General features: G+C 48.5%; 1 protein-coding gene across 4 annotated transcripts in view; it reads right to left on the bottom strand.

Annotated features, from left to right (window-relative positions):
• Nucleotides 1-21,355, bottom strand: part of LOC136620743 (cytochrome P450 2C5-like) — a 74,033-nt gene that overhangs the window by 40,206 nt on the left and 12,472 nt on the right. For all 4 annotated transcript variants that reach the window (XM_066595711.1, XM_066595720.1, XM_066595701.1 and 1 more), the window contains exons 2-3: nt 1,194-1,390; nt 245-407 (exon numbers count right to left, since the gene is read on the bottom strand). In XM_066595711.1, coding sequence (XP_066451808.1) covers nt 245-407; nt 1,194-1,376 — 346 coding nt within the window. In that variant the 5' untranslated portion in view covers nt 1,377-1,390. The remainder of the gene's footprint in view (nt 1-244; nt 408-1,193; nt 1,391-21,355) is intronic.

The raw sequence follows: 21,355 nt of genomic DNA, 5'->3' as shown, positions 1-21,355 counted from the left end.
TTGGCGTGCCAGTCAAGGGGTTAAAGGGGTTCTGCCACAGACAACACTGCCTTTAATTTAGCATAAGAGTCGGACACAACTATATTGATAGATTGAATGATGGTGAGTCTACTTTCAATGACAAAAATATGGTTCCTTAATAGAAGCAAAATCCATTGAAACCAAGAAAAGCTCATCTCTACCTATTTGTTACCTGAATAACCAGAGGCATAAAATGTTCCATGACATCACATAGAAATGTTACCATATCCTCCTGTTAAATCCATAAAAGCTGGCGTCATTGGTCTGTCTAAAAACTCCTCTGCACGATTGACAAGAGCTTCTTTCACCGTGTCATATCCGCACAGCACCACCATCTTCTCGGTGCCTAGCTTTATACTGAACACTGGGCCATACTTCTTAGCAAGCTGCAAAATGCAAACCATAATAAGAGTATAAAGCTTCTCATTACATATAATGACTTTCCCAAGCCTCCATCGCAGTACACAGAAGGCACATTTATCTTATTTTCTGCACATTTATCCCCCTCTTGGTTGTTTTTTTCCTACTACCAAATAGGTCATTTATAAAACAAGTCTTGTGTACTTTGGATATGCAGTCCACTGTAAAGCAGACAGGAGTTCCTCTCACCACTTCAGTACAGGCAACTACAAGTACATCAGCTTCTTTTTTATTAAAAGCAACATTTGTTAAATTTGGGTCATTCCCAAGCAAAATAAGGCAGAGTTTTACAACTGTTTTGGGTTTTCGGATTCAAATGTTGGGGAGTACGAAAGTACTTCAATAGTAGTAGCCAGAAATGTGGTCGCTAGACAGGATCAACTACCACACTAAGGAAAGCTGCAGGAAGAGAAGTAGACACATTCTAGAATTAATTTGTTGTACATGTAGAACAATAGTAAGGTGGTGCTAGATTGTCAGGCATGATGTGGATGAGATGTAAGTCTGATACTGTTTAAGGATTAAAACTGATTAAACTTCAAGATGTCTTTTGAGAAATCCTAAAGATACATATAAGATGACCGGTACAAGTTCCTTCCTAGTATTATATTCATGCTAGATAGTCAAGCAAGTAATCTAGTTTGAGCTAAATCAACCAACTACTGGAGTAAGAACATCTTTGTAGATATCCTAGGCTGGGAAGCTATCAATAAACCATGAAGATATAGAAGTCATTGATCTCTGGAGCGTACCTCTAGAAATGATAAGTGAGGCTTTTGCACATTCAAGTTGAGAATATTTCCGATTATTGGCAAGGGCTTTGGACCAGGAGGATAATTCGGATGAACATTTTCCTTCTGTTTGTATAAAACGAGTGCTAAGAAAATACATATTACAATGGACAAAAGAACTGTGACTTGATCGAGGGGAAACATGTCTTCAGCAAAACCTGTGGTGGGGAGGGAAAAAAAACAACATTAAAAAGGATTAAGTTACCACCTACTATACCAGAAAGTATGGTGGCTCAGTTAGCACTGCTGCATTGCCGTCCTGGAATTATAGGTTCAAATATGACCCAGGGCAATATCTGGATGACTTAATATAAGAATGATCTCACCTTCTAAGTCCATTGTTACCCATTTGTTTGTAGATCCTGATAAGACATTTACATCTGGGACCACTCGATCCGGGGGTTTAAACAAATAACAGATATCGGGAACACGGACATGCAGTGAAAAAAAATCTTCTTTATTATTCTTAGTGCTTTACATAATCAGGTGCATGGAGTTCGCATTCCAGCTCAACAGAGCCTTGTTCACCTCATACCGAACGACACTACCTGCTCATTTAAAAATAAAATCAATTAAAACCACCTGATCATCAGTTGTTTACATAATCTCATGCACTGCTTGTGAGAAATGCTATGTGGGTTGTACCATAAGAAAATTGAGAACCCGCATAGCAGAACATGTGAGATCTATCAACAATGGCAATGCTGGTCACTCAGGAGCAGTGAAACATTTTTTAGAGGAACACAGAGGTAAAATTGACAGCCTAATTTATTTTGGCATCGAAAGGGTGAAAAATAAAATAAAAATGAATGTGAACCGCACAACGGTTCTAAAACGGGAAGCTTTCTGGATCTTGGCACTGGATACAAGATTTCCAAAGGTTTTAAACATCAAAACACATTATATATTTACTAGGGATGAGCGAGTATACTCGCTAAGGCACTACTCGCTCGAGTAATGTCCCTTAGTCGAGTATCTCCCCGCTCGTCCCGAAAGATTCGGGGGCCGGTGGGTGGGGGGGGGGGGGGGGGAGCTGCAGGGGAGAGCAGTGAGGAACGGAGAGGAGATCTCTCTCTCCCTCTCTCCCGCCCGCTCTCCCCTGCTCCCCGCCGCAACTCACCTGTCTGCTGCGGCGGCCCCCGAATCTTTAGGGACGAGCAGAGAGATACTCGGCTAAGGCACATTACTCGAGCGAGTAGTGCCTTAGCGAGTATACTCGCTCATCCCTAATATTTATTAAATATTTATTCTATTATTAACATATACAGAAACATTGCTTAAATTTATGCAAATCGGCCATATGCAGAAAATTATACAAGGTCCTATATTTATTATGGAAAATATGCGATCCAGCTATATGCAGAAAATTATACAAGGTCCTATATTAATTATGTAAATAATGTGTAATATAATGAATATAATAAATGATCATGTCAGTAATTTAGGATGTTTATAGAAATTTAATACAAACTTGATTTATTTAATATGTATTTATTAATGATTTATAAAATAGATTATATCTGGTTCCATATGAGATATACTGAACAATATTCATTTATTTAGACTATATGGTTTGCTTATATTCTGTTCGCATATATTTAGGCCCCCTGCACACGGATGGATTTCCGCCACGTAATTTGCGGCGGAAATCCGCTTTGTTGCCCCCTGCTATTAGGTTCTATAGAACCTAATAGCTCAGGGCTCATGGTGAGGAATTCCACCACGGAATTCCGCACTGTGAAATCTCCCGTCCTCACCCACAGCATGCTCTATTTGCTGCGGGTGTAAACGCGGACGGCTTCCATTACAGTCAATGGAAGCCATCCGTTCATGCCATCTTCCGCTGTAGCACAGCGGAAGATAGCGTGAAACCGCTTCCCCGCCCACCACCGCCACGTCATGTGACGTGGTGGGCGTGTCAAATGATGCGGCGGAGGTGGGCGGGGAAGCGTCATGCAGGAGCGAGGACCTTGGATCCGCAGGTAAGTTTGGAGTCTCCTGGGGGGGGCGCCGTGACGGGCTTCGCCGCGGAGTCCCGCGGCGGAGCCCATCACGGCCGTGTGCAGCCGGCATTAAAGAATAGTATTTATATGGAACGCATATATTTTTTATGCATAAAATCTGAACATCTAAGAGTAATTATAATATATGAAGGTTTATGGCAAATTTGTATTTCACTGTGTAATGAGAGAACATGGCTGTTTCAAAGGGAACGATACAGCAGTTAGTCACCAGTTAATAAAGGGTTAATGATCAGTTAGTTTTAATTGATTTTATATTTAAATGAGCAGGTAGTGACGTTAGGTGTGAGGTGAACAAGGTTCTGTTGAGCTGAAACGCGTACTCAGTGCACCTGATTATGTAAAGCACTAAGAATATATGTAGATGTAGCTTTCATTCCACATGCATCAGTAGTAAATTGACGTTCAATGAGCAACAAACCATTCCATACATGAACATATATTCTACTTGTTCAATTCTAAAACTTTAGAAAGTCAGTGAATAAAATGTATTTAAAGAAAACAATTGATGACGTATGACCCTTGGACAGACCGTTGGGTTTCCACTGCTAGCTCAGTTGTGATACACATGATGATTAGTCAGTGTAAAATGTCTATTGATTGGTACTAGAGATGAGTGAGCACCAAAATGCTCGGGTGCTCGTTACTCGGGACGAAATTATCGCGATGCTCGAGGGTTCGTTTCGAATAACGAACCCCATTGAAGTCAATGGGCGACCCGAGCATTTTTGTATTTCGCCGATGCTCGCTAAGGTTTTCATGTGTGAAAATCTGGGCAATTCAAGAAAGTGATGGGAACGACACAGCAACGGATAGGGCAGGTGAGGGGCTACATGTTGGGCTGCATCTCAAGTTCACAGGTCCCACTATTAAGCCACAATACCGGCAAGAGTGGGCCCCCCCCCTCCCAACAACTTTTACTTCAGAAAAGCCCTAATTAGCAATGGATACCTTAGCTAAGCACCACACTGCCTCAAACAAAGCACAATCACTGCCTGCATGACACTCCGCTGCCACTTCTCCTGGGTTACATGCTGCCCAACCCCCCCCCCCCCCGCACGACCCAGTGTCCACAGCGCACACCAAATTGTCCCTGCCCAGCCTTCAGCTGCCCTCATGCCACGCCACCCTCATGTCTATTTATAAGTGCGTCTGCCATGACAAGGAACCGCAGGCACACACTGCAGAGGGTTGGCACGGCTAGGCAGCGACCCTCTTTAAAAGGGGCGGGGCGATAGCCCACAATGCTGTACAAAAGCAATGAGAAATATAATCCTGTGCCACCGCCATCAGGAGCTGCACACGTGGGCATAGCAATGGGGAACCTATGTGCCACACACTATTCATTCTGTCAAGGTGTCTGCATGCCCCAGTCAGACCGCGGTTTTTAATTCATAGACACAGGCAGGTACAACTCCCTATTGTGAAGTCCCTGTGGACCGACAGCATGGGTGGCTCCCTGGAACACACCGGCGGTACATAAAAATATCCCATTGCATTGCCCAACACAGCTGAGGTAGTAATGTCGTGCTTAATGCAGGTGGGCTTCGGCCCACACTGCATGCCCCAGTCAGACTGGGGTTCTTTAGAAGTGGAAACAGATGCATTTATAATTCCCTGTGGACCCACAGCATGGGTGGCTCCCTGGAACCCACCGGCGGTACATAAAAATATCCCATTGCATTGCCCAACACAGCGGATGTAACGTCAGCTGTAATGCAGGTGGGCTAAAAATTAATTTGATTACACTGTAGGCGAGGGCCCACAAAAATTGCTGTATCAACAGTACTAATGTACATCAGAAAAATTGGCCATGGCCAGCCAAGAGGGCAGGTGAAACCCATTAATCGCTTTGGTTAATGTGGCTTAAGTGGTAACTAGGCCTGGAGGCAGCCCAGTTAAAATAAAAATTGGTTCAGGTGCAAGTTTCAACGCTTTAATGAGCATTGAAACGTATAAAAATTGTTTACAAAAATTATATGACTGAGCCTTGTGGGCCTAAGAAAAATTGCCCGTTCAGCGTGATTACGTGAGGTTTCAGGAGGAGGAGCAGGAGGAGGAGGAGGAGGAGGACTATTATACACAGATTGATGAAGCAGAAATGTCCCCGTTTTGGATGGTGAGAGAGAACGATGCTTCCATCCGCGGGTGCAGCCTACGTATTGCTTAGGTATCGCTGCTGTCCGCTGGTGGAGAAGAGAAGTCTGGGGAAATCCAGGCTTTGTTCATCTTGATGAGTGTAAGCCTGTCGGCACTGTCGGTTGACAGGCGGGTACGCTTATCTGTGATGATTCCCCCAGCCGCACTAAACACCCTCTCTGACAGGACGCTAGCCGCAGGACAAGCAAGCACCTCCAGGGCATACAGCGCGAGTTCAGGCCACGTGTCCAGCTTCGACACCCAGTAGTTGTAGGTGGCAGAGGCGTCAGGGAGGACGGTCGTGCGATCGGCTACTTCCTCGCTCACCATCCTTTTACAGTGCTCCCGCCGACTCAGCCTTGACTGGGGAGCGGTGACACAGTCTTGCTGGGGAGCCATAAAGCTGTCCAGGGCCTTAAAGGAGATGTCCCGAGGCAGCAAGTGGGGTTATACACTTCTGTATGGCCATAATAATGCACTTTGTAATATACATTGTGCATTAATTATGAGCCATACAGAAGTTATAAAAAGTTTTTTACTTACCTGCTCCGTTGCTAGCGTCCTGGTCTCCATGGTGCCGACTAATTTTTGGCCTCCGATGGCCAAATTAGCCGCGCTTGCGCAGTCCGGGTCTTCTGCTGTTCTCTATGGGGCTCCGTGTAGCTCCGTGTAGCTCCGCCCCGTCACGTGCCGATTCCAGCCAATCAGGAGGCTGGAATCGGCAGTGGACCGCACAGAAGAGCTGCGGTCCACGAAGATAGAGGATCCCGGCGGCCATCTTCAGCGGTAAGTATTGAAGTCACCGGACCGCCGGGATTCAGGTAAGCGCTGTGCGGGTGGTTTTTTTAACCCCTGCATCGGGGTTGTCTCGCGCCGAACGGGGGGGGGGTTTAAAAAAAAAAAAACCCGTTTCGGCGCGGGACATCTCCTTTAAAGACTGTTGTACTGCCTGTGCTGTACATGCTGCTCGATCTCCGCACCTCCCCTGCTACCTGGCCCTCGGAACTGCGCCTTCTGCCACTAGCGCTGTCGGATGGGAATTTTACCATCAGCTTGTCCGCCAGGGTCCTGTGGTATAGCAACACTCTCGAACCCCTTTCCTCTTCGGGAATGAGAGTGGAAAGGTTCTCCTTATACCGTGGGTTGAGCAGTGTGTACACCCAGTAATCCGTAGTGGCCAGAATGCGTGTAACGCGAGGGTCACGTGAAAGGCATCCTAACATGAAGTCAGCCATGTGTGCCCGGGTAGCTGTACGCAACACATCGCTGTCTTCACTAGGAAGATCACTTTCAGGATCATCCTCCTCCTCCTCAGGCCATACACGCTGAAAGGATGACAGGCAAGCAGCATGGGTACCGTCAGCAGTGGGCCCGGCTGTCTTTTCCCCCTCCTCCTCATCCTCCTCATCCTCCTCCTCCTCCTCCTGAACACGCTGAGATATAGACAGGAGGGTGCTCTGACTATCCAGCGACATACTGTCTTCCCCCGACTCTGTTTCCGAGCGCAAAGCGTCTGCCTTTATGCTTTGCAGGGAACTTCTCAAGATGCATAGCAGAGGAATGTTGACGCTAATGATGGCAGCATCGCCGCTCACCACCTGGGTAGACTGCTCAAAGTTTCGAAGGACCTGGCAGATGTCTGCCAACCAGGCCCACTCTTCTGAAAATAATTGAGGAGGCTGACTCCCACTGCGCCGCCCATGTTGGAGTTGGTATTCCACTATAGCTCTACGCTGCTCATAGAGCCTGGCCAACATGTGGAGCGTAGAGTTCCACCGTGTGGGCACGTCGCACAGCAGTCGGTGCACTGGCAGAGTAAACCGATGTTGCAGGGTCCGCAGGGTGGCAGCGTGCGTGTGGGACTTGCGGAAATGTGCGCAGAGCCGGCGCACCTTTACGAGCAGGTCTGACAAGCGTGGGTAGCTTTTCAGAAAGCGCTGAACCACCAAATTAAAGACGTGGGCCAGGCATGGCACGTGCGTGAGGCTGCCGAGCTGCAGAGCCGCCACCAGGTTACGGCCGTTGTCACACACGACCATGCCCGGTTGGAGGCTCAGCGGCGCAAGCCAGCGGTCGGTCTGCTCTGTCAGACCCTGCAGTAGTTCGTGGGCCGTGTGCCTCTTATTTCCTAAGCTGAGTAGTTTCTGCACGGCCTGCTGACGCTTGCCCACCGCTGTGCTGCCATGACGCGCGACACCGACTGCTGGCGACGCGCTGCTGCTGCTGACACATCTTGATTGCGAGACAGAGGTTGCGTTAGAGGAGGAGGAGGAGGAGGGTGGTTTAGTGGAGGAAGCATACACCGCCGCAGATACCACCACCGAGCTGGGGCCCGCAATTCTGGGGGTGGGTAGGACGTGAGCGGTCCCAGGCTCTGACTCTGTCCCAGCCTCCACTAAATTCACCCAATGTGCCGTCAGGGAGATATAGTGGCCCTGTCCGCCTGTGCTTGTCCACGTGTCCGTTGTTAAGTGGACCTTGGCAGTAACCGCGTTGGTGAGGGCGCGTACAATGTTGCGGGAGACGTGGTCGTGCAGGGCTAGGACGGCACATCGGGAAAAGTAGTGGCGACTGGGAACTGAGTAGCGCGGGGCCGCCTCCGCCATCATACTTTTGAAGGACTCCGTTTCCACAACCCTATACGGCAGCATCTCAAGGCTGATAAATGTGGACGGTTAACGCTTGAGCGTACGGGTGCATGGTGGCGTACTTGCGCTTGCGCTCAAACACTTGCGGTAGCGACGGCTGGACGGTGCGGTGCGAGACATTGCTGGATTGGGCCGAGGACAGCGGAGGTGAGGGTGTGGGTGCAGGCCAGGAGACGGTAGTGCCTGTGTCCTCAGAGCGGGGTTGGATCTCAGTGGCAGGTTGGGGCACAGGGGGAGAGGCAGCGGTGCAAACCGGAGGCGGTGAACGGCCTTCGTCCCACCTTGTGGGGTGCTTGGCCATCATATGTCTGCGCATGCTGGTGGTGGGGAGGCTGTTGGTGGTGGCTCCCCGGCTGATCTTGGCGCGACAAAGGTTGCACACCACTGTTCGTCGGTCGTCAGGCATCTCTGTAAAAAACTGCCAGACCTTAGAGCACCTTGGCCTCTGCAGGGTGGCATGGCGCGAGGGTGCGCTTTGGGAAACAGTTGGTGGATTATTCGGTCTGGCCCTGCCTCTACCCCTGGCCACCGCACTGCCTCTTGCAACCTGCCCTGCTGCTGCCCTTGCCTCCCCCTCTGAAGACCTGTCCTCAGTAGGCGTTGCAAACCAGGTGGGGTCAGTCACCTCATCGTCCTGCTGCTCTTCCTCCGAATCCTCTGTGTGCTCCTCCCTCGGACTTACTGCCCTTACTACTACCTGAGTGATAGACAACTTTGTCTCATCGTCATCGTCCTCCTCACCCACTGAAAGGTCTTGAGACAGTTGCTGGAAGTCCCCAGCCTCATCCCCCGGACCCCGGGAACTTTCCAATGGTTGGGCATCAGTGACAATAAACTCCTCTGGTGGGAGAGGAACCACTGCTGCCCAATCTGAGCAGGGGCCCGAGAACAGTTCCTGGGAGTCTTCCCGCTCCTGAGCATGTGTCATTGTAGTGGAGTGAGGAGGCTGGGAGGAAGGAGGAGCAGCAGCCAGAGGATTCGGATTTGCAGCACTGGACGGCGCAGAACTGTGGGTGGATGATAGCTTGCTCGAAGCACTTTCTGCCATCCAGGACAGGACCTGCTCACACTGCTCATTTTCTAATAAAGGTCTCCCGCATGGACCCATTAATTGGGCGATGAATGTGGGGACGCCAGAAACGTGCCTCTCTCCTAATCGCGCAGCAGTCGGCTGCGATACACCTGGATCAGGAGCTCGGCCTGTGCCCACACCCTTACTTGGGCCTACGCGTCCTCCGCCACGTCCACGTACTCTAGGCCTACCCCTACCCCTCAGCATGCTGTATTACCAGTGATTTCCCAGGCAGGAAATAAATTGGCGCAAGCCTGCAGGACAAATAGAATTTTTCCCTTTTTTTTTTAAAGGGAAGGCCGGCCCACTGACTATATTCAATCAAATAAGAAATCTGTTCCACAGAAATGCAGTTATATGAAGTGCAGCAGAGCGGTGATTTTTCCCAGGAAGGCAGGAAAAAAATTGGCGCAAGACTGCTGTTAAACGTAGCTGGCTGCTTATGATTTTTTTACTATCTCCACCCACCACACACGTACACAGAACGCTGAGGACTGACAGAGGCAGGCCACATAGAATTTTTCCCTTTTTTTTAAAAGAAAAGGCCCACTGACTATATTCAATCAGATAAGAAATCTGTTCCACAGAAATGCAGTTATATGAAGTGCAGCAGAGCGGTGATTTTTCCCAGGAAGGCAGGAAATAAATTGGCGCAAGACTGCTGTTAAACGTAGCTGGCTGCGTATGATTTTTTTACTATCTCCACCCACCACACACGTACACAGAACGCTGAGGACTGACAGAGGCAGGCCACATAGAATTTTTCCCTTTTTTTTTTTAAAGAAAAGGCCCACTGACTATATTCAATCAATAATATATGTCTTCTGGCCCTGCCTACACAATTCTCTCCCTGTAGTATTACTGCAGGACGCAATGCTCTGCACAGCCGATTTTGAAAAAAAAAATGCAACACTGCTAACAGCGGCCTGCACAGTACTGCACACGGTTAAATGTGGCCCTAAGAAGGACCGTTGGGGTTCTTGAAGCCTACACTCACTCCTAACACTCTCCCTGCCTAACCACCACTTCTGTCCCTGGACTATTACTGCAGGGCGCAATGCTCTGCAGACAGCCGATTTTGAAAAAAATAAAAATTGTGTAACACTGCTAACAGCACCCTCCACAGTACTGCACACTGATAGATGTGGCCCTGAGAAGGACCGTTGGGGTTCTTGAAGCCTACACTCACTCCTAACACTCTCCCTACAGCAGCACCAGCAGCAGCACTTTCCCTCAGCTAACTCACAAGGCATCTGAGGCGAGCCGCGGGAGGGGCCGACTTTTATACTCGGGTGACATCTGATCTCCCCAGCCACTCACAGCAGGGGGGTGGTATAGGGCTTGAACGTCACAGGGGGAAGTTGTAATGCCTTCCCTGTCTTTCAATTGGCCAGAAAAGCGCGCTAACGTCTCACAGAGGAAAGTGAAAGTAACCCGAACACCGCGTGGTGCTCGTTAAGAGTAACGAGTATCCCGAACACCCTAATATTCGCCCGAGCATCAAGCTCGGACGAGTACGTTCGCTCATCACTAATTGGTACCAAACTAGATGTATTACGCAGCTGTAGTGACTTTAACTCTTTGAGGCTAATGACTGCATAATTTCATTATAGTAATTGCTGGACAATGGCATGGTGAAAAGATGTGTGTTTTGTGACTTCAGCCTAATGTGGAACTCTGCTGCAAAAGGAAAGAGTTAAATCACAGTGTTATATGTTATTGCTTGTGTTCATCTTGGATGTTTCCCCAGCCCTGCCCCCCACACAGAATCTTCTTCAACAAAGAGATACTTACTTTCAGTTTCAGTTTTGAGCACACGTTGATAAGAACAAAGGACAAATGAGACACACAGTGGACTTCGGAGAGTGGTGGGGGATTCTATATGATCCGACAAATGAGAATCCTATATGTTACTGATGTAATCTGTTGCACGCCCATTAAAGGGCAGGTGTTATGTCTTGTAATAAAAGAGGCTGTTTGGACGTTCCTGCCCACAGAGCCATTTTGGATATGAGACTAATAACTTGTGTCTGATCTGGTCGATGATGTGTGCACACTATACAATTTGGAAGCTACAAAATACCCTGAAACCTGCTGGAGAAAACCATATTCCAGCTCACAGTAATCAGTAAGTGTTAAGGCTTCTTATAGAAAAGTTGACTCTTGGATTAACAAAAGAAGGAATATCTTGTTCTGCGATTCCATTTTTCTAAACATAGAAGATGTGGAATGTGACACCAAGTAGAACATCAAATGTATGCCAAGAACTTGTTTTATGCTCCTTCTCAGTAATTCATGTATGGAATAGTCACCAGGTTAATGGATTCTATGTTTTTATGGACAATTACATATGCCTAATAATTAGAGATGAGCGAACGTACTCGTCCGAGCTTGATACTCGTTCGAGTATTAGCGTGTTGGAGATGCTCGTTACTAGAGGCGAGCACCACGCGATGTTTGAGTTACTTTCACTTTCATCTCTGAGATGTTAGCGCGCTTTTCTGGCCAATAGAAAGACAGGGAAGGCATTACAACTTCCCCCTGCGACATTCAAGCCCTATACCACCCCCCTGCAGTGAGTGGCTGGCGAGATCAGGTGTCACCCGAGTATATAAATCGGCGCCTCCCATGGCTCGCCACAGATGCATTCTGACAGAGATCAGGGAAAGTGCTGCTGATGCCGGAGCTGCTATAGGGAGAGTGTTAGGATTGATTTTAGGCTTCAAGAACCCCAACGGTCCTTCTTAGAGCCACATCTGACCATGTGCAGTACTCCTGAGGCTGCTTTTTGCAGTGTTGCACATTTTTTTTTTTTTGTATATCGGCCGTGCAGAGCATTGCGTCCAGAGCATTGCGTCCTGCAGTAATTTTACATAGTCCAGGGCCAGTAGTGGTGGTGAGGCAGGGACAGTGAAAGACATGTACAGTCTATATAGGCAGTGGACAAAAATCTGTTTGGGCTGCCTGTGACCGTCCTGACTGTACTGCATCTCTGCTGGGGGTAGTTGTCCTAATTCATACGCAGCCAGCTAAGTGTTACAGCAGGCTTGCGCAAAATTCTTTCCTGGCTCTGCATTGCCTCTTACATCACCGCTGTCATCCTGTCCAGAGTGAAACAGTCTGCAGTAATTTTACATAGTCCAGGGCCAGTACTGGTGAGGCAGGGACAGTGAAAGACATATACAGTCTATATAGGCAGTGGGCTTTTCCTAAAAAATGTGGGGAAAAAAAATCTATTTGGGCTGCCTGTGACCGTCCTCAGTGTACTGCTTCTCTGCTGGGGGTAGTTGTCCTAATTCATACGCAGCCAGCTAAGTGTTACAGCAGGCTTGCGCAAAATTCTTTTCTGCCTCTGCTGTGCGTTCCGTAAGTGAAGTCAGCCTCCAACCACAGGCCAATAAGCGGCACATTTAATTACAGCGTTCTGTTTCTGCACTACTGTAATACAGCATGCTGAGGGGTAGGGGTAGGCCTAGAGGACGTGGATGCGGGCGAGGACGCGGAGGCCCAAGTCAGGGTGTGGGCACAGGCCGAGCTCCTGATCCAGGTGTATCGCAGCCGACTGCTGCGGGATTAGGAGAGAGGCACGTTTCTGGCGTCCCCACATTCATCTCACAATTAATGGGTCCACGCGGTAGACCTTTATTAGAAAATGAGCAGTGTGAGCAGGTCCTGTCGTGGATGGCAGAAAGTGCATCCAGCAATCTATCGACCACCCAGAGTTCTGCGCCGTCCACTGCTGCAACTCTGAATCCTCTGGCTGCTGCTCCTCCTTCCTCCCAGCCTCCTCACTCCATTAGAATGACACATTCTGAGGAGCAGGCAGACTCCCAGGAACTGTTCTCGGGCCCCTGCCCAGAATGGACAGCAATGGTTCCGAATCCTCTCCCACTGGAGGAGTTTGTCGTGACCGATGCCCAACCTTTGGAAAGTTCCCGGGGTCCGGGGGATGAGGCTGGGGACTTCCAGCAACTGTCTCAAGACCTTTCAGTGGGTGAGGAGGACGATGATGATGAGACACAGTTGTCTATCACTCAGGTAGTAGTAATTGGAGTAAGTCCGAGGGAGGAGCGCACAAAGGATTCAGAGGAAGAGCAGATGGACGATGAGGTGACTGACGCCACCTGGTTTGCTAAGCCTACTGAGGACAGGTCTTCAGAGGGGGAGGCAAGTGCAGCAGCAAGGCAGGTTGGAAGAGGCAGTGCGGTGGCCAGGGGAAGAGGCAGGGCCAGACCGAATAATCCACCAACTGTTTCCCAAAGCGCCCCCTCGCGCCATGCCACCCTGCAGAGGCCGAAGTGCTCTAAGGTCTGGCAGTTTTTCACTGAGAGTGCAGACGCCCGACAAACAGTGGTGTGCAACCTTTGTCGCGCCAAGATCAGCCGGGGAGCCACCACCACCAGCCTCACCACCACCAGCATGCGCAGACATATGATGGCCAAGCACCCCACAAGGTGGGACGAAGGCCGTTCACCGCCTCCGGTTTGCACCGCTGCCTCTCCCCCTGTGCCCCAACCTGCCACTGAGATCCAACCCCCCTCTCTGGACACAGGCACTACAGTCTCCTGGCCTGCACCCACACCCTCACCTCCCCTGTCCTCGGCCCCATCTACCAATGTCTCTCAGCGCACTGTCCAGCCGTTGCTAGCGCAAGTGTTGGAGCGCAAGCGCAAGTACGCCGCCACGCACCCGCACGCTCAAGTGTTAAACGTGCAGATAGCCAAATTTATCAGCCTGGAGATGCTGCCGTATAGGGTTGTGGAAACGGAGGCTTTCAAAGGTATGATGGCGGCGGCGGCCCCGTGCCACTCAGTTCCCAGTCGCCACTACTTTTCCCGATGTGCCGTCCCAGCCCTGCACGACCACGTCTCCCGCAACATTGTACGCGCCCTCACCAACGCAGTTACTGCCAAGGTCCACTTAACAACGGACACGTGGACAAGCACAGGCGGGCAGGGCCACTATATCTCCCTGACGGCACATTGGGTGAATTTAGTGGAGGCTGGGACAGAGTCAGAGCCTGGGACCGCTCACGTCCTACCCACCCCCAGAATTGCGGGCCCCAGCTCGGTGGTGGTATCTGCGGCGGTGTATGCTTCCTCCGCTAAACCACCCTCCTCCTCCTCCGCAACCTCTGTCTCGCAATCAAGATGTGTCAGCAGCAGCACGTCAGCACAGCGGTGGGCAAGCGTCAGCAGGCCGTGCTGAAACTACTGAGCTTAGGAGGGAAGAGGCACACGGCCCACGAACTGCTGCAGGGTCTGACAGAGCAGACCGACCGCTGGCTTGCGCCGCTGAGCCTCCAACCGGGCATGGTCGTGTGTGACAACGGCCGTAACCTGGTGGCGGCTCTGCAGCTCGGCAGCCCCACGCATGTGCCATGCCTGGCCCACGTCTTTAATTTGGTGGTTCAGCGCTTTCTGAAAAGCTACCCACGCTTGTCAGACCTGCTCGGAAAGGTGCGCCGGCTCTGCGCACATTTCCGCAAGACCCACACGGACGCTGCCACCCTGCGCACCCTGCAACATCGGTTATATCTGCCAGTGCACCGACTGCTGTGCGACGTGCCCACACGGTGGAACTCTACGCTCCACATGTTGGCCAGGCTCTATGAGCAGCGTAGAGCTATAGTGGAATACCAACTCAAACATGGGCGGTGCAGTGGGAGTCAGCCTCCTCAATTCTTTACAGAAGAGTGGGCCTGGTTGGCAGACATCTGCCAGGTCCTTGGAAACTTTGAGGAGTCTACCCAGATGGTGAGCGGCGATGCTGCAATCATTAGCATCACCATTCCTCTGCTATGCCTCTTGAGAAGTTCCCTGCAAAGCATAAAGGCAGACGCTTTGCGCTCGGAAACGGAGGCGGGGGAAGACAGTATGTTGCTGGATAGTCAGAGCACCCTCCTGTCTATATCTCAGCGCGTTGAGGAGGAGGAAGAGGAGGTGGAGGGGGAGGAGCCTGAGGAGGAGCAAGGGAAAGAGACAGCCGGGCCCACTGCTGAGGGTACCCATGCTGCTTGCCTGTCACGCTTTCAGCGTGTATGGCCTGAGGAGGAGGAGGATCCTGAAAGTGATCTTCCTAGTGAGGACAGCCATGTGTTGCGTACAGGTACCCTGGCACACATGGCTGACTTCATGTTAAGATGCCTTTCTCGTGACCCTTGCGTTACACGCATTCTGGCCACTACGGATTACTGGGTGTACACACTGCTTGACCCACGGTATAAGGAGAACCTTTCCACTCTCATACCCGAGGAGGAAAGGGGTTCGAGAGTGATGCTATACCACAGGACCCTGACGGACAAGCTGATGGTAAAATTCCCATCCGACAGCGCTAGTGGCCGAAGGCGCAGTTCCGAGGGCCAGGTAGCAGGGGAGGCGCGGAGATCAGGCAGCATGTACAGCACAGGCAGGGGAACAGTCTCTAAGGCCTTTGACAGCTTTCTGGCTCCCCAGCAAGACTGTGTCACCGCTCCCCAGTCAAGGCTGAGTCGGCGGGAGCACTGTAAAAGGATGGTGAGGGAGTACGTAGCCGATCGCACGACCGTCCTCCGTGACGCCTCTGCCCCCTACAACTACTGGGTGTCGAAGCTGGACACGTGGCCTGAACTCGCGCTGTATGCCCTGGAGGTGCTTGCTTGTCCTGCGGCTAGCGTCTTGTCAGAGAGGGTGTTTAGTGCGGCTGGGGGAATCATCACAGATAAGTGTACCCGCCTGTCAACCGACAGTGCCGACAGGCTTACACTCATCAAGATGAACAAAGCCTGGATTTCCCCAGACTTCTCTTCTCCACCAGCGGACAGCAGCGATACCTAAGCAATACATAGGCTGCACCCGCGGATGGAAGCATTGTTCTCTATCACCATCAAAAACGTGGACCTTTGGGGCGTGGCCTGGATGGAGACCGGAGTAGTCGCAAGCCTCTGAGCTCAGCGAGAACCGGCCCTTAAAGCGACTGAAAACGCCACTCAAAGAGGAGAAAAACAGCGCTAACACTCACCGGAGATGGCAGCGAGACGGAGGGTTAAGACGGGACCGCAGCGGCTCACCAACTTTTTTGCAGCACGGCCGAGCGGAGGAGAGGAGACGGAGCGAGCGGCAGCGGAGCGGGCAGCCGGCGAACGAGACGGGGGGAGAGCGGACGAAACGGAGGAGCAGAGAAACACTCAGAAAAAAGGTAAAGGACCCTCTTCCGTGCCCCTACTCTCAAAACCCCTAGCCACAGCATTAAGAAGAAGCCCAGGGCTGGGGAAAGAAAAACAGGCACAGGCAGGAGCATCCAAGATGGCGCCTGACACGAGGCCGGCTAACAGACCCCCCGCTACTCCAACACAGCAGTTAAGTCATGCAGTAGCAGAACACACAGCAACAGAGCCCCCAGAACATGACAGCCCCCGGGACCCCCTGATTGTGCAGACCCAAGAAAAACAGGGCAACACAAAATCAGTGGAAGTTAACTCTGCTGACACTATCCAGAACATGCAATGCTCAGAACAACCAGCGTCTGAAAAATTTATAAAAAATATGATAATAGCGCTGAGAGAGTCCCTGCAAAGGGACATGTCCTCCATGTCAGCCTCATTAAACTCATCAGTGACAGACCTGGGCAACAGAGTGGATCACATGGAGGGGAAAATGGCAGAAATGACGACGTCTCACAACGACTTAATAGACGCGCATTATAGTGTAGCAGACGAGCTGGAAGCACTAAAAAGGAAAGTGGCAGATATGGAGGACCGAAGTAGACGAAATAATCTGAAAATAAGGGGGATAGAGGAAACGGTCCCGAACTCAGAACTAAAAAGATACCTCCAACAATTTATAAAATGCTTACTGCCTGACTCGACGGAGGAGGAAAGAATAATTGACAGGGCACATAGACTGCCCCGGGCTAACTCAGTGCCAAACCACCTCCCCAGAGACGTTATTGTGAGGATCCACTTTTTTCATATTAAAGAGAGACTCTTATATGAAACGAGAAAAAATACATCATTACCAACATCATACAATCATATAAAGCTGTTCACAGACCTCTCACAAGCGACGATACAATCAAGGAAGAAATTCCGAGAGATCACGCTAGCCCTCCGAGAGAACAAGATTCTTTACAAATGGGGATTCCCACCCAAACTGATAATAAACAAAGACGGAAAAAATTACTTGATACAAAACCCAGAAGAAGGCATTCAAACTTTAAAAAAATGGAATATACATACAGAAAGACCCAACACCCCGAGACGTCTCGACCCAGAATGGAACGAAATAGCCAATGACTGAAGGCGACACCTTAAACAAGCAAAACTAAAGACCCGCCGACGAGCCCCCCTCCCCTCGCTTCCTGACAAAAAAAAAAAACACAGAAAGAAACTAAGAACCCTCGACGAAATCCAATTACAGGTTAAAATAGGGCCTGGACACTCGCACAGGCTGGACTTATTTCCCCCCAACAACAAGTGATGCTCTCTCTGAAGACGCCTGAAAGCCGAAAGAGAGAATCTCTCACTTTGATTTTGTTTTTTGTTTTTCTCCCCGCCTGGTTAGGGGATCAGTTTTTACCCAATTACCTCCACCCACCTCAAAGGCACAATACAATAGAAGAAGCAAAGCTAAACCAAAAGGAATACAACAAAACAGAACGAATAGAGAAACCACTAAACGAGAAGGATAACTTGGGAGATCCAGATCCTAGGATTACAAAACTTAAAACAAAGCATCTAAACATCCCGCCATCATGAAGGTGAAGATAATGTCATATAATGTAAAGGGCCTCAACTCCCCACACAAAAGGTCGTCCCTCTGGAGGGATGCATTAGCTGAGGGGGCGGATATTATTTGTCTGCAAGAGACACACTTCATAAAAGAAAAACATCCAAAATTCTCACATCCAAAGTTCCCCGAAGTCTACATGTCTTGTACGGAAAAGAAGAAGGCAGGAGTACTAATTGCGATTAAGGACTCTGTGGACTTCAAACTGATCGAGTCAACATCGGACGTGAATGGTAGATATGTAATACTGATCTGTCAATTGAATGATTTGCTGGTAACACTTGTAAATGTATATGTACCGAACAGTGCTCAGATACACTTCCTTAACAGGCTGATGAGGAAAATTAACAAAATCAAAAAGGGTCAGCTTTTGTTATGTGGTGATTTTAACTTGATCCATGATCGAGGTATTGACACCAATAACAAAAGGATGGCATCACCCACGCTAGCACCTTGGCTACTAAAGGAAGAAATGTATGATTCATTTAGATGCATCAACGCAAATGCCAGGGAATATACATTTTACTCCTCTAGGCACAGAACCTTCACCAGGATCGATATGATCCTGGTGGACTTCTTCCTACTACCAAAAGTGAAAGATGCCTCAATTGGGATAACCTCTTGGTCGGACCACGCTCCGGTTTTCCTAACCATGAGCTTATCACAGTCAGCAAACACTCCAAAAATATGGAGAAATAATCTGTTTTTGATGAAGGCTGACCCGTACAAAAAACAAATATCTGAAGCCATTAAGGAATATTTTACATTTAATGACCTCCCCGAAACCAGCCCATTTGTATTATGGAATGCACACAAGACAGTCATCAGGGGCATATTAATTCAGCAAGGCTCCCGCTACAAAAAGGAAAAAACAAAAAACCTTGACAATTTACTTACTCAACTAAAAGACCTAGAAACAGAAATTCAAAAAACACCGACGGACACGCTACATAAAAAACTCCTCAGCACTAGACAACAATTAAGAGACCTCCTACTGTTACAACATGAAAAACAGATCAGAACATATAAAACAACTTATTACACAGAAAATAACAAGTTCACTAGCTATATGGCACGCAGAGTCAAACAAGCAAGAATCAAAGCAAGAATTCCATACATAAAAGAAATAGGATCTGAAAACAAAACACATAACCCAAAAGACATAGCAGAGATTTTTAAAAAATTCTACGCCAAACTCTACAACTTGAAAGACGACCCGACAGTAACCCAGCCTAACAAAGACAGCATTGGGGAATTCCTAGATAATATCAACCTCCCAACCATAAATAAGGAACAATTAGACAAATTGAATGCCCCAATAACAGAACAAGAAATTCTAAAGACGATTAGCGATCTAAAAAAGGATAAAGCACCAGGGCCGGATGGGTACTCTAACGAGTACTATCAGACCTATAAAATAGAGCTAATTAAAAGCCTTACAAAAATATTCAACGAAATAAAAAAAACAGGAACCCTGCCTGCAGAAATGCTCCAGGCTACGATAGTGGCTATTCCCAAACCTGGTAAAGACCCCTCCTCTCCGACAAATTTTAGACCAATTTCACTACTGAATAGTGACATAAAAATCTACTCAAAAATCCTAGCACAAAGACTGAAAGATATCATCCCAGAATTAGTGCATAGTGATCAGGTGGGGTTCACCCAGGGCCGGCAAGCATCAGATGGGACGAGGAGAATATTGGGACTGATGGAGAAGATGACGGAGATGCGAACGCCTTCTCTGCTCCTAACCCTGGATGCGGAGAAGGCGTTCGACAGGATCCATTGGGAGTACGCCTTCTCGGTCCTTAAAAAATTTGGATTCAAAGGAGAAATACTGAGGGCCATACAGGCGTTATATACAGTCCCCTCCGCTAGAGTATTAATAAACGGAACACTTTCAACTCCATTCCAAATATCAAACGGCACCCGCCAGGGGTGCCCATTGTCACCCCTGTTGTTCGTTCTGACAATGGAACCGTTTGCAGAAACAATTAGAACAGACCCAGAAATAAAAGGAATCCCACTGCCATTTCGCCAACATAAAATCGGCCTTTTTGCGGATGATGTCGCACTACTTATGTCTAACCCACTACCTTCACTCAGGGCAATAATAAAAATCATTAACAAATTCGGACAAGTCTCATACTACAAAATTAATTCACATAAGTCCCAACTACTGGGAGTGGGAATAACCAAAACTCTCAAAGAAATAGTTAAAAAAGAATTCCCCTTCTCCTGGGAAGAAAAACAGATCCCATACCTAGGACTAAAACTAACTACCCCTTTAAATGACACCCCTCAAATAAATATCAACTCATTACTTAAGTCGCTCCAATCTGATCTGGAAAGATTTGAAAAAACAGAACCATCATGGTTGGGAAGGATAACTTTGTATAAGATGATGGCACTTCCAAAAGTCCTTTACATTTTTAGGACTATGATTTTCCCCCTCCCCCAAAAAATAATCAAAAGCCTCCAAAAACAAATGATGGCATTTATATGGCAAAACAAAAAACCAAGAGTAGCGGCGGCAATATTATACTCTTCAAGGGATAGGGGGGGGGGTGGGAGTTCCCAACCTCACAGCCTATCACAGAGCAACAATTCTCCAGCAGCTGAGATCATGGTGCCAACCCCAAAATAACACGAGTTGGCCAGAAATAGAAAAACACCTAGGGGGCGGTAGAAATTTGGGTACATTACTACTCGCAAGTGCAATAGACCCAACAATAAGAACCCCAAAACACTCAGCAATCAGAATTTCAATTGAAACATGGAGATACACGTTAAAAATCTCCAAGACCCACCAACCAAGAAGCCAAATACCTCTTCCTATTGACATATTAGAACTCCTAATCCCAAACCTGTCACTTACTGACTGGAAAAAAAAAGGAATAGAACTAATAGCAGATATACAAGAACAGCAAGTTGATACCCTTCGACAGATTATGCAAAGAGAGGAACTTAAATAGAGATAACCTGTTTCAATACAGACAAATCAAAAGCTACCTGACGGACAATAAAGTTCCAACACTATCATTACCCACACAATTATACAAATTCCTGTTTGCCAGAGAAATCCCAAAAACGAGACTAAAAATCTGGTATGAGGTGCTAAATGGAGAAGCCAAGGGGGACATGAACAAACAAAAAAAAATACACATACTTAATTGGGAAAAAGACTTGAAGATATCCTATGATATGGAATATTGGGCTAAAACATGTAGAAGAACTTACAAAAGTACAGTGAGCTCCAGACTTCTGGAGGTCCATCAGAAGGTACTGACGAGATGGTACTACTCTCCGCTGAAACTTGCATCACTCTTTCCGAGTGTGTCGGAACTCTGCTGGAGAGGATGTGGAAAAGCTGGATCTCTACTACACCTACTATGGGAATGCCCACATATACAGCCATTATGGCAGTCAGTACTAGCAATGATTAACCGACTTCTAGGATTGAGATCCTCTCTTGGAC

Source organism: Eleutherodactylus coqui, chromosome 1 (genome assembly GCF_035609145.1).
Source record: "Eleutherodactylus coqui strain aEleCoq1 chromosome 1, aEleCoq1.hap1, whole genome shotgun sequence".
In the NCBI taxonomy this organism is placed as follows: Eukaryota; Metazoa; Chordata; class Amphibia; order Anura; family Eleutherodactylidae; genus Eleutherodactylus; species Eleutherodactylus coqui.
The sequence above is the reverse complement of the archived record's forward strand: the minus strand, read 5'-3'. Positions and strand labels throughout refer to the sequence as shown.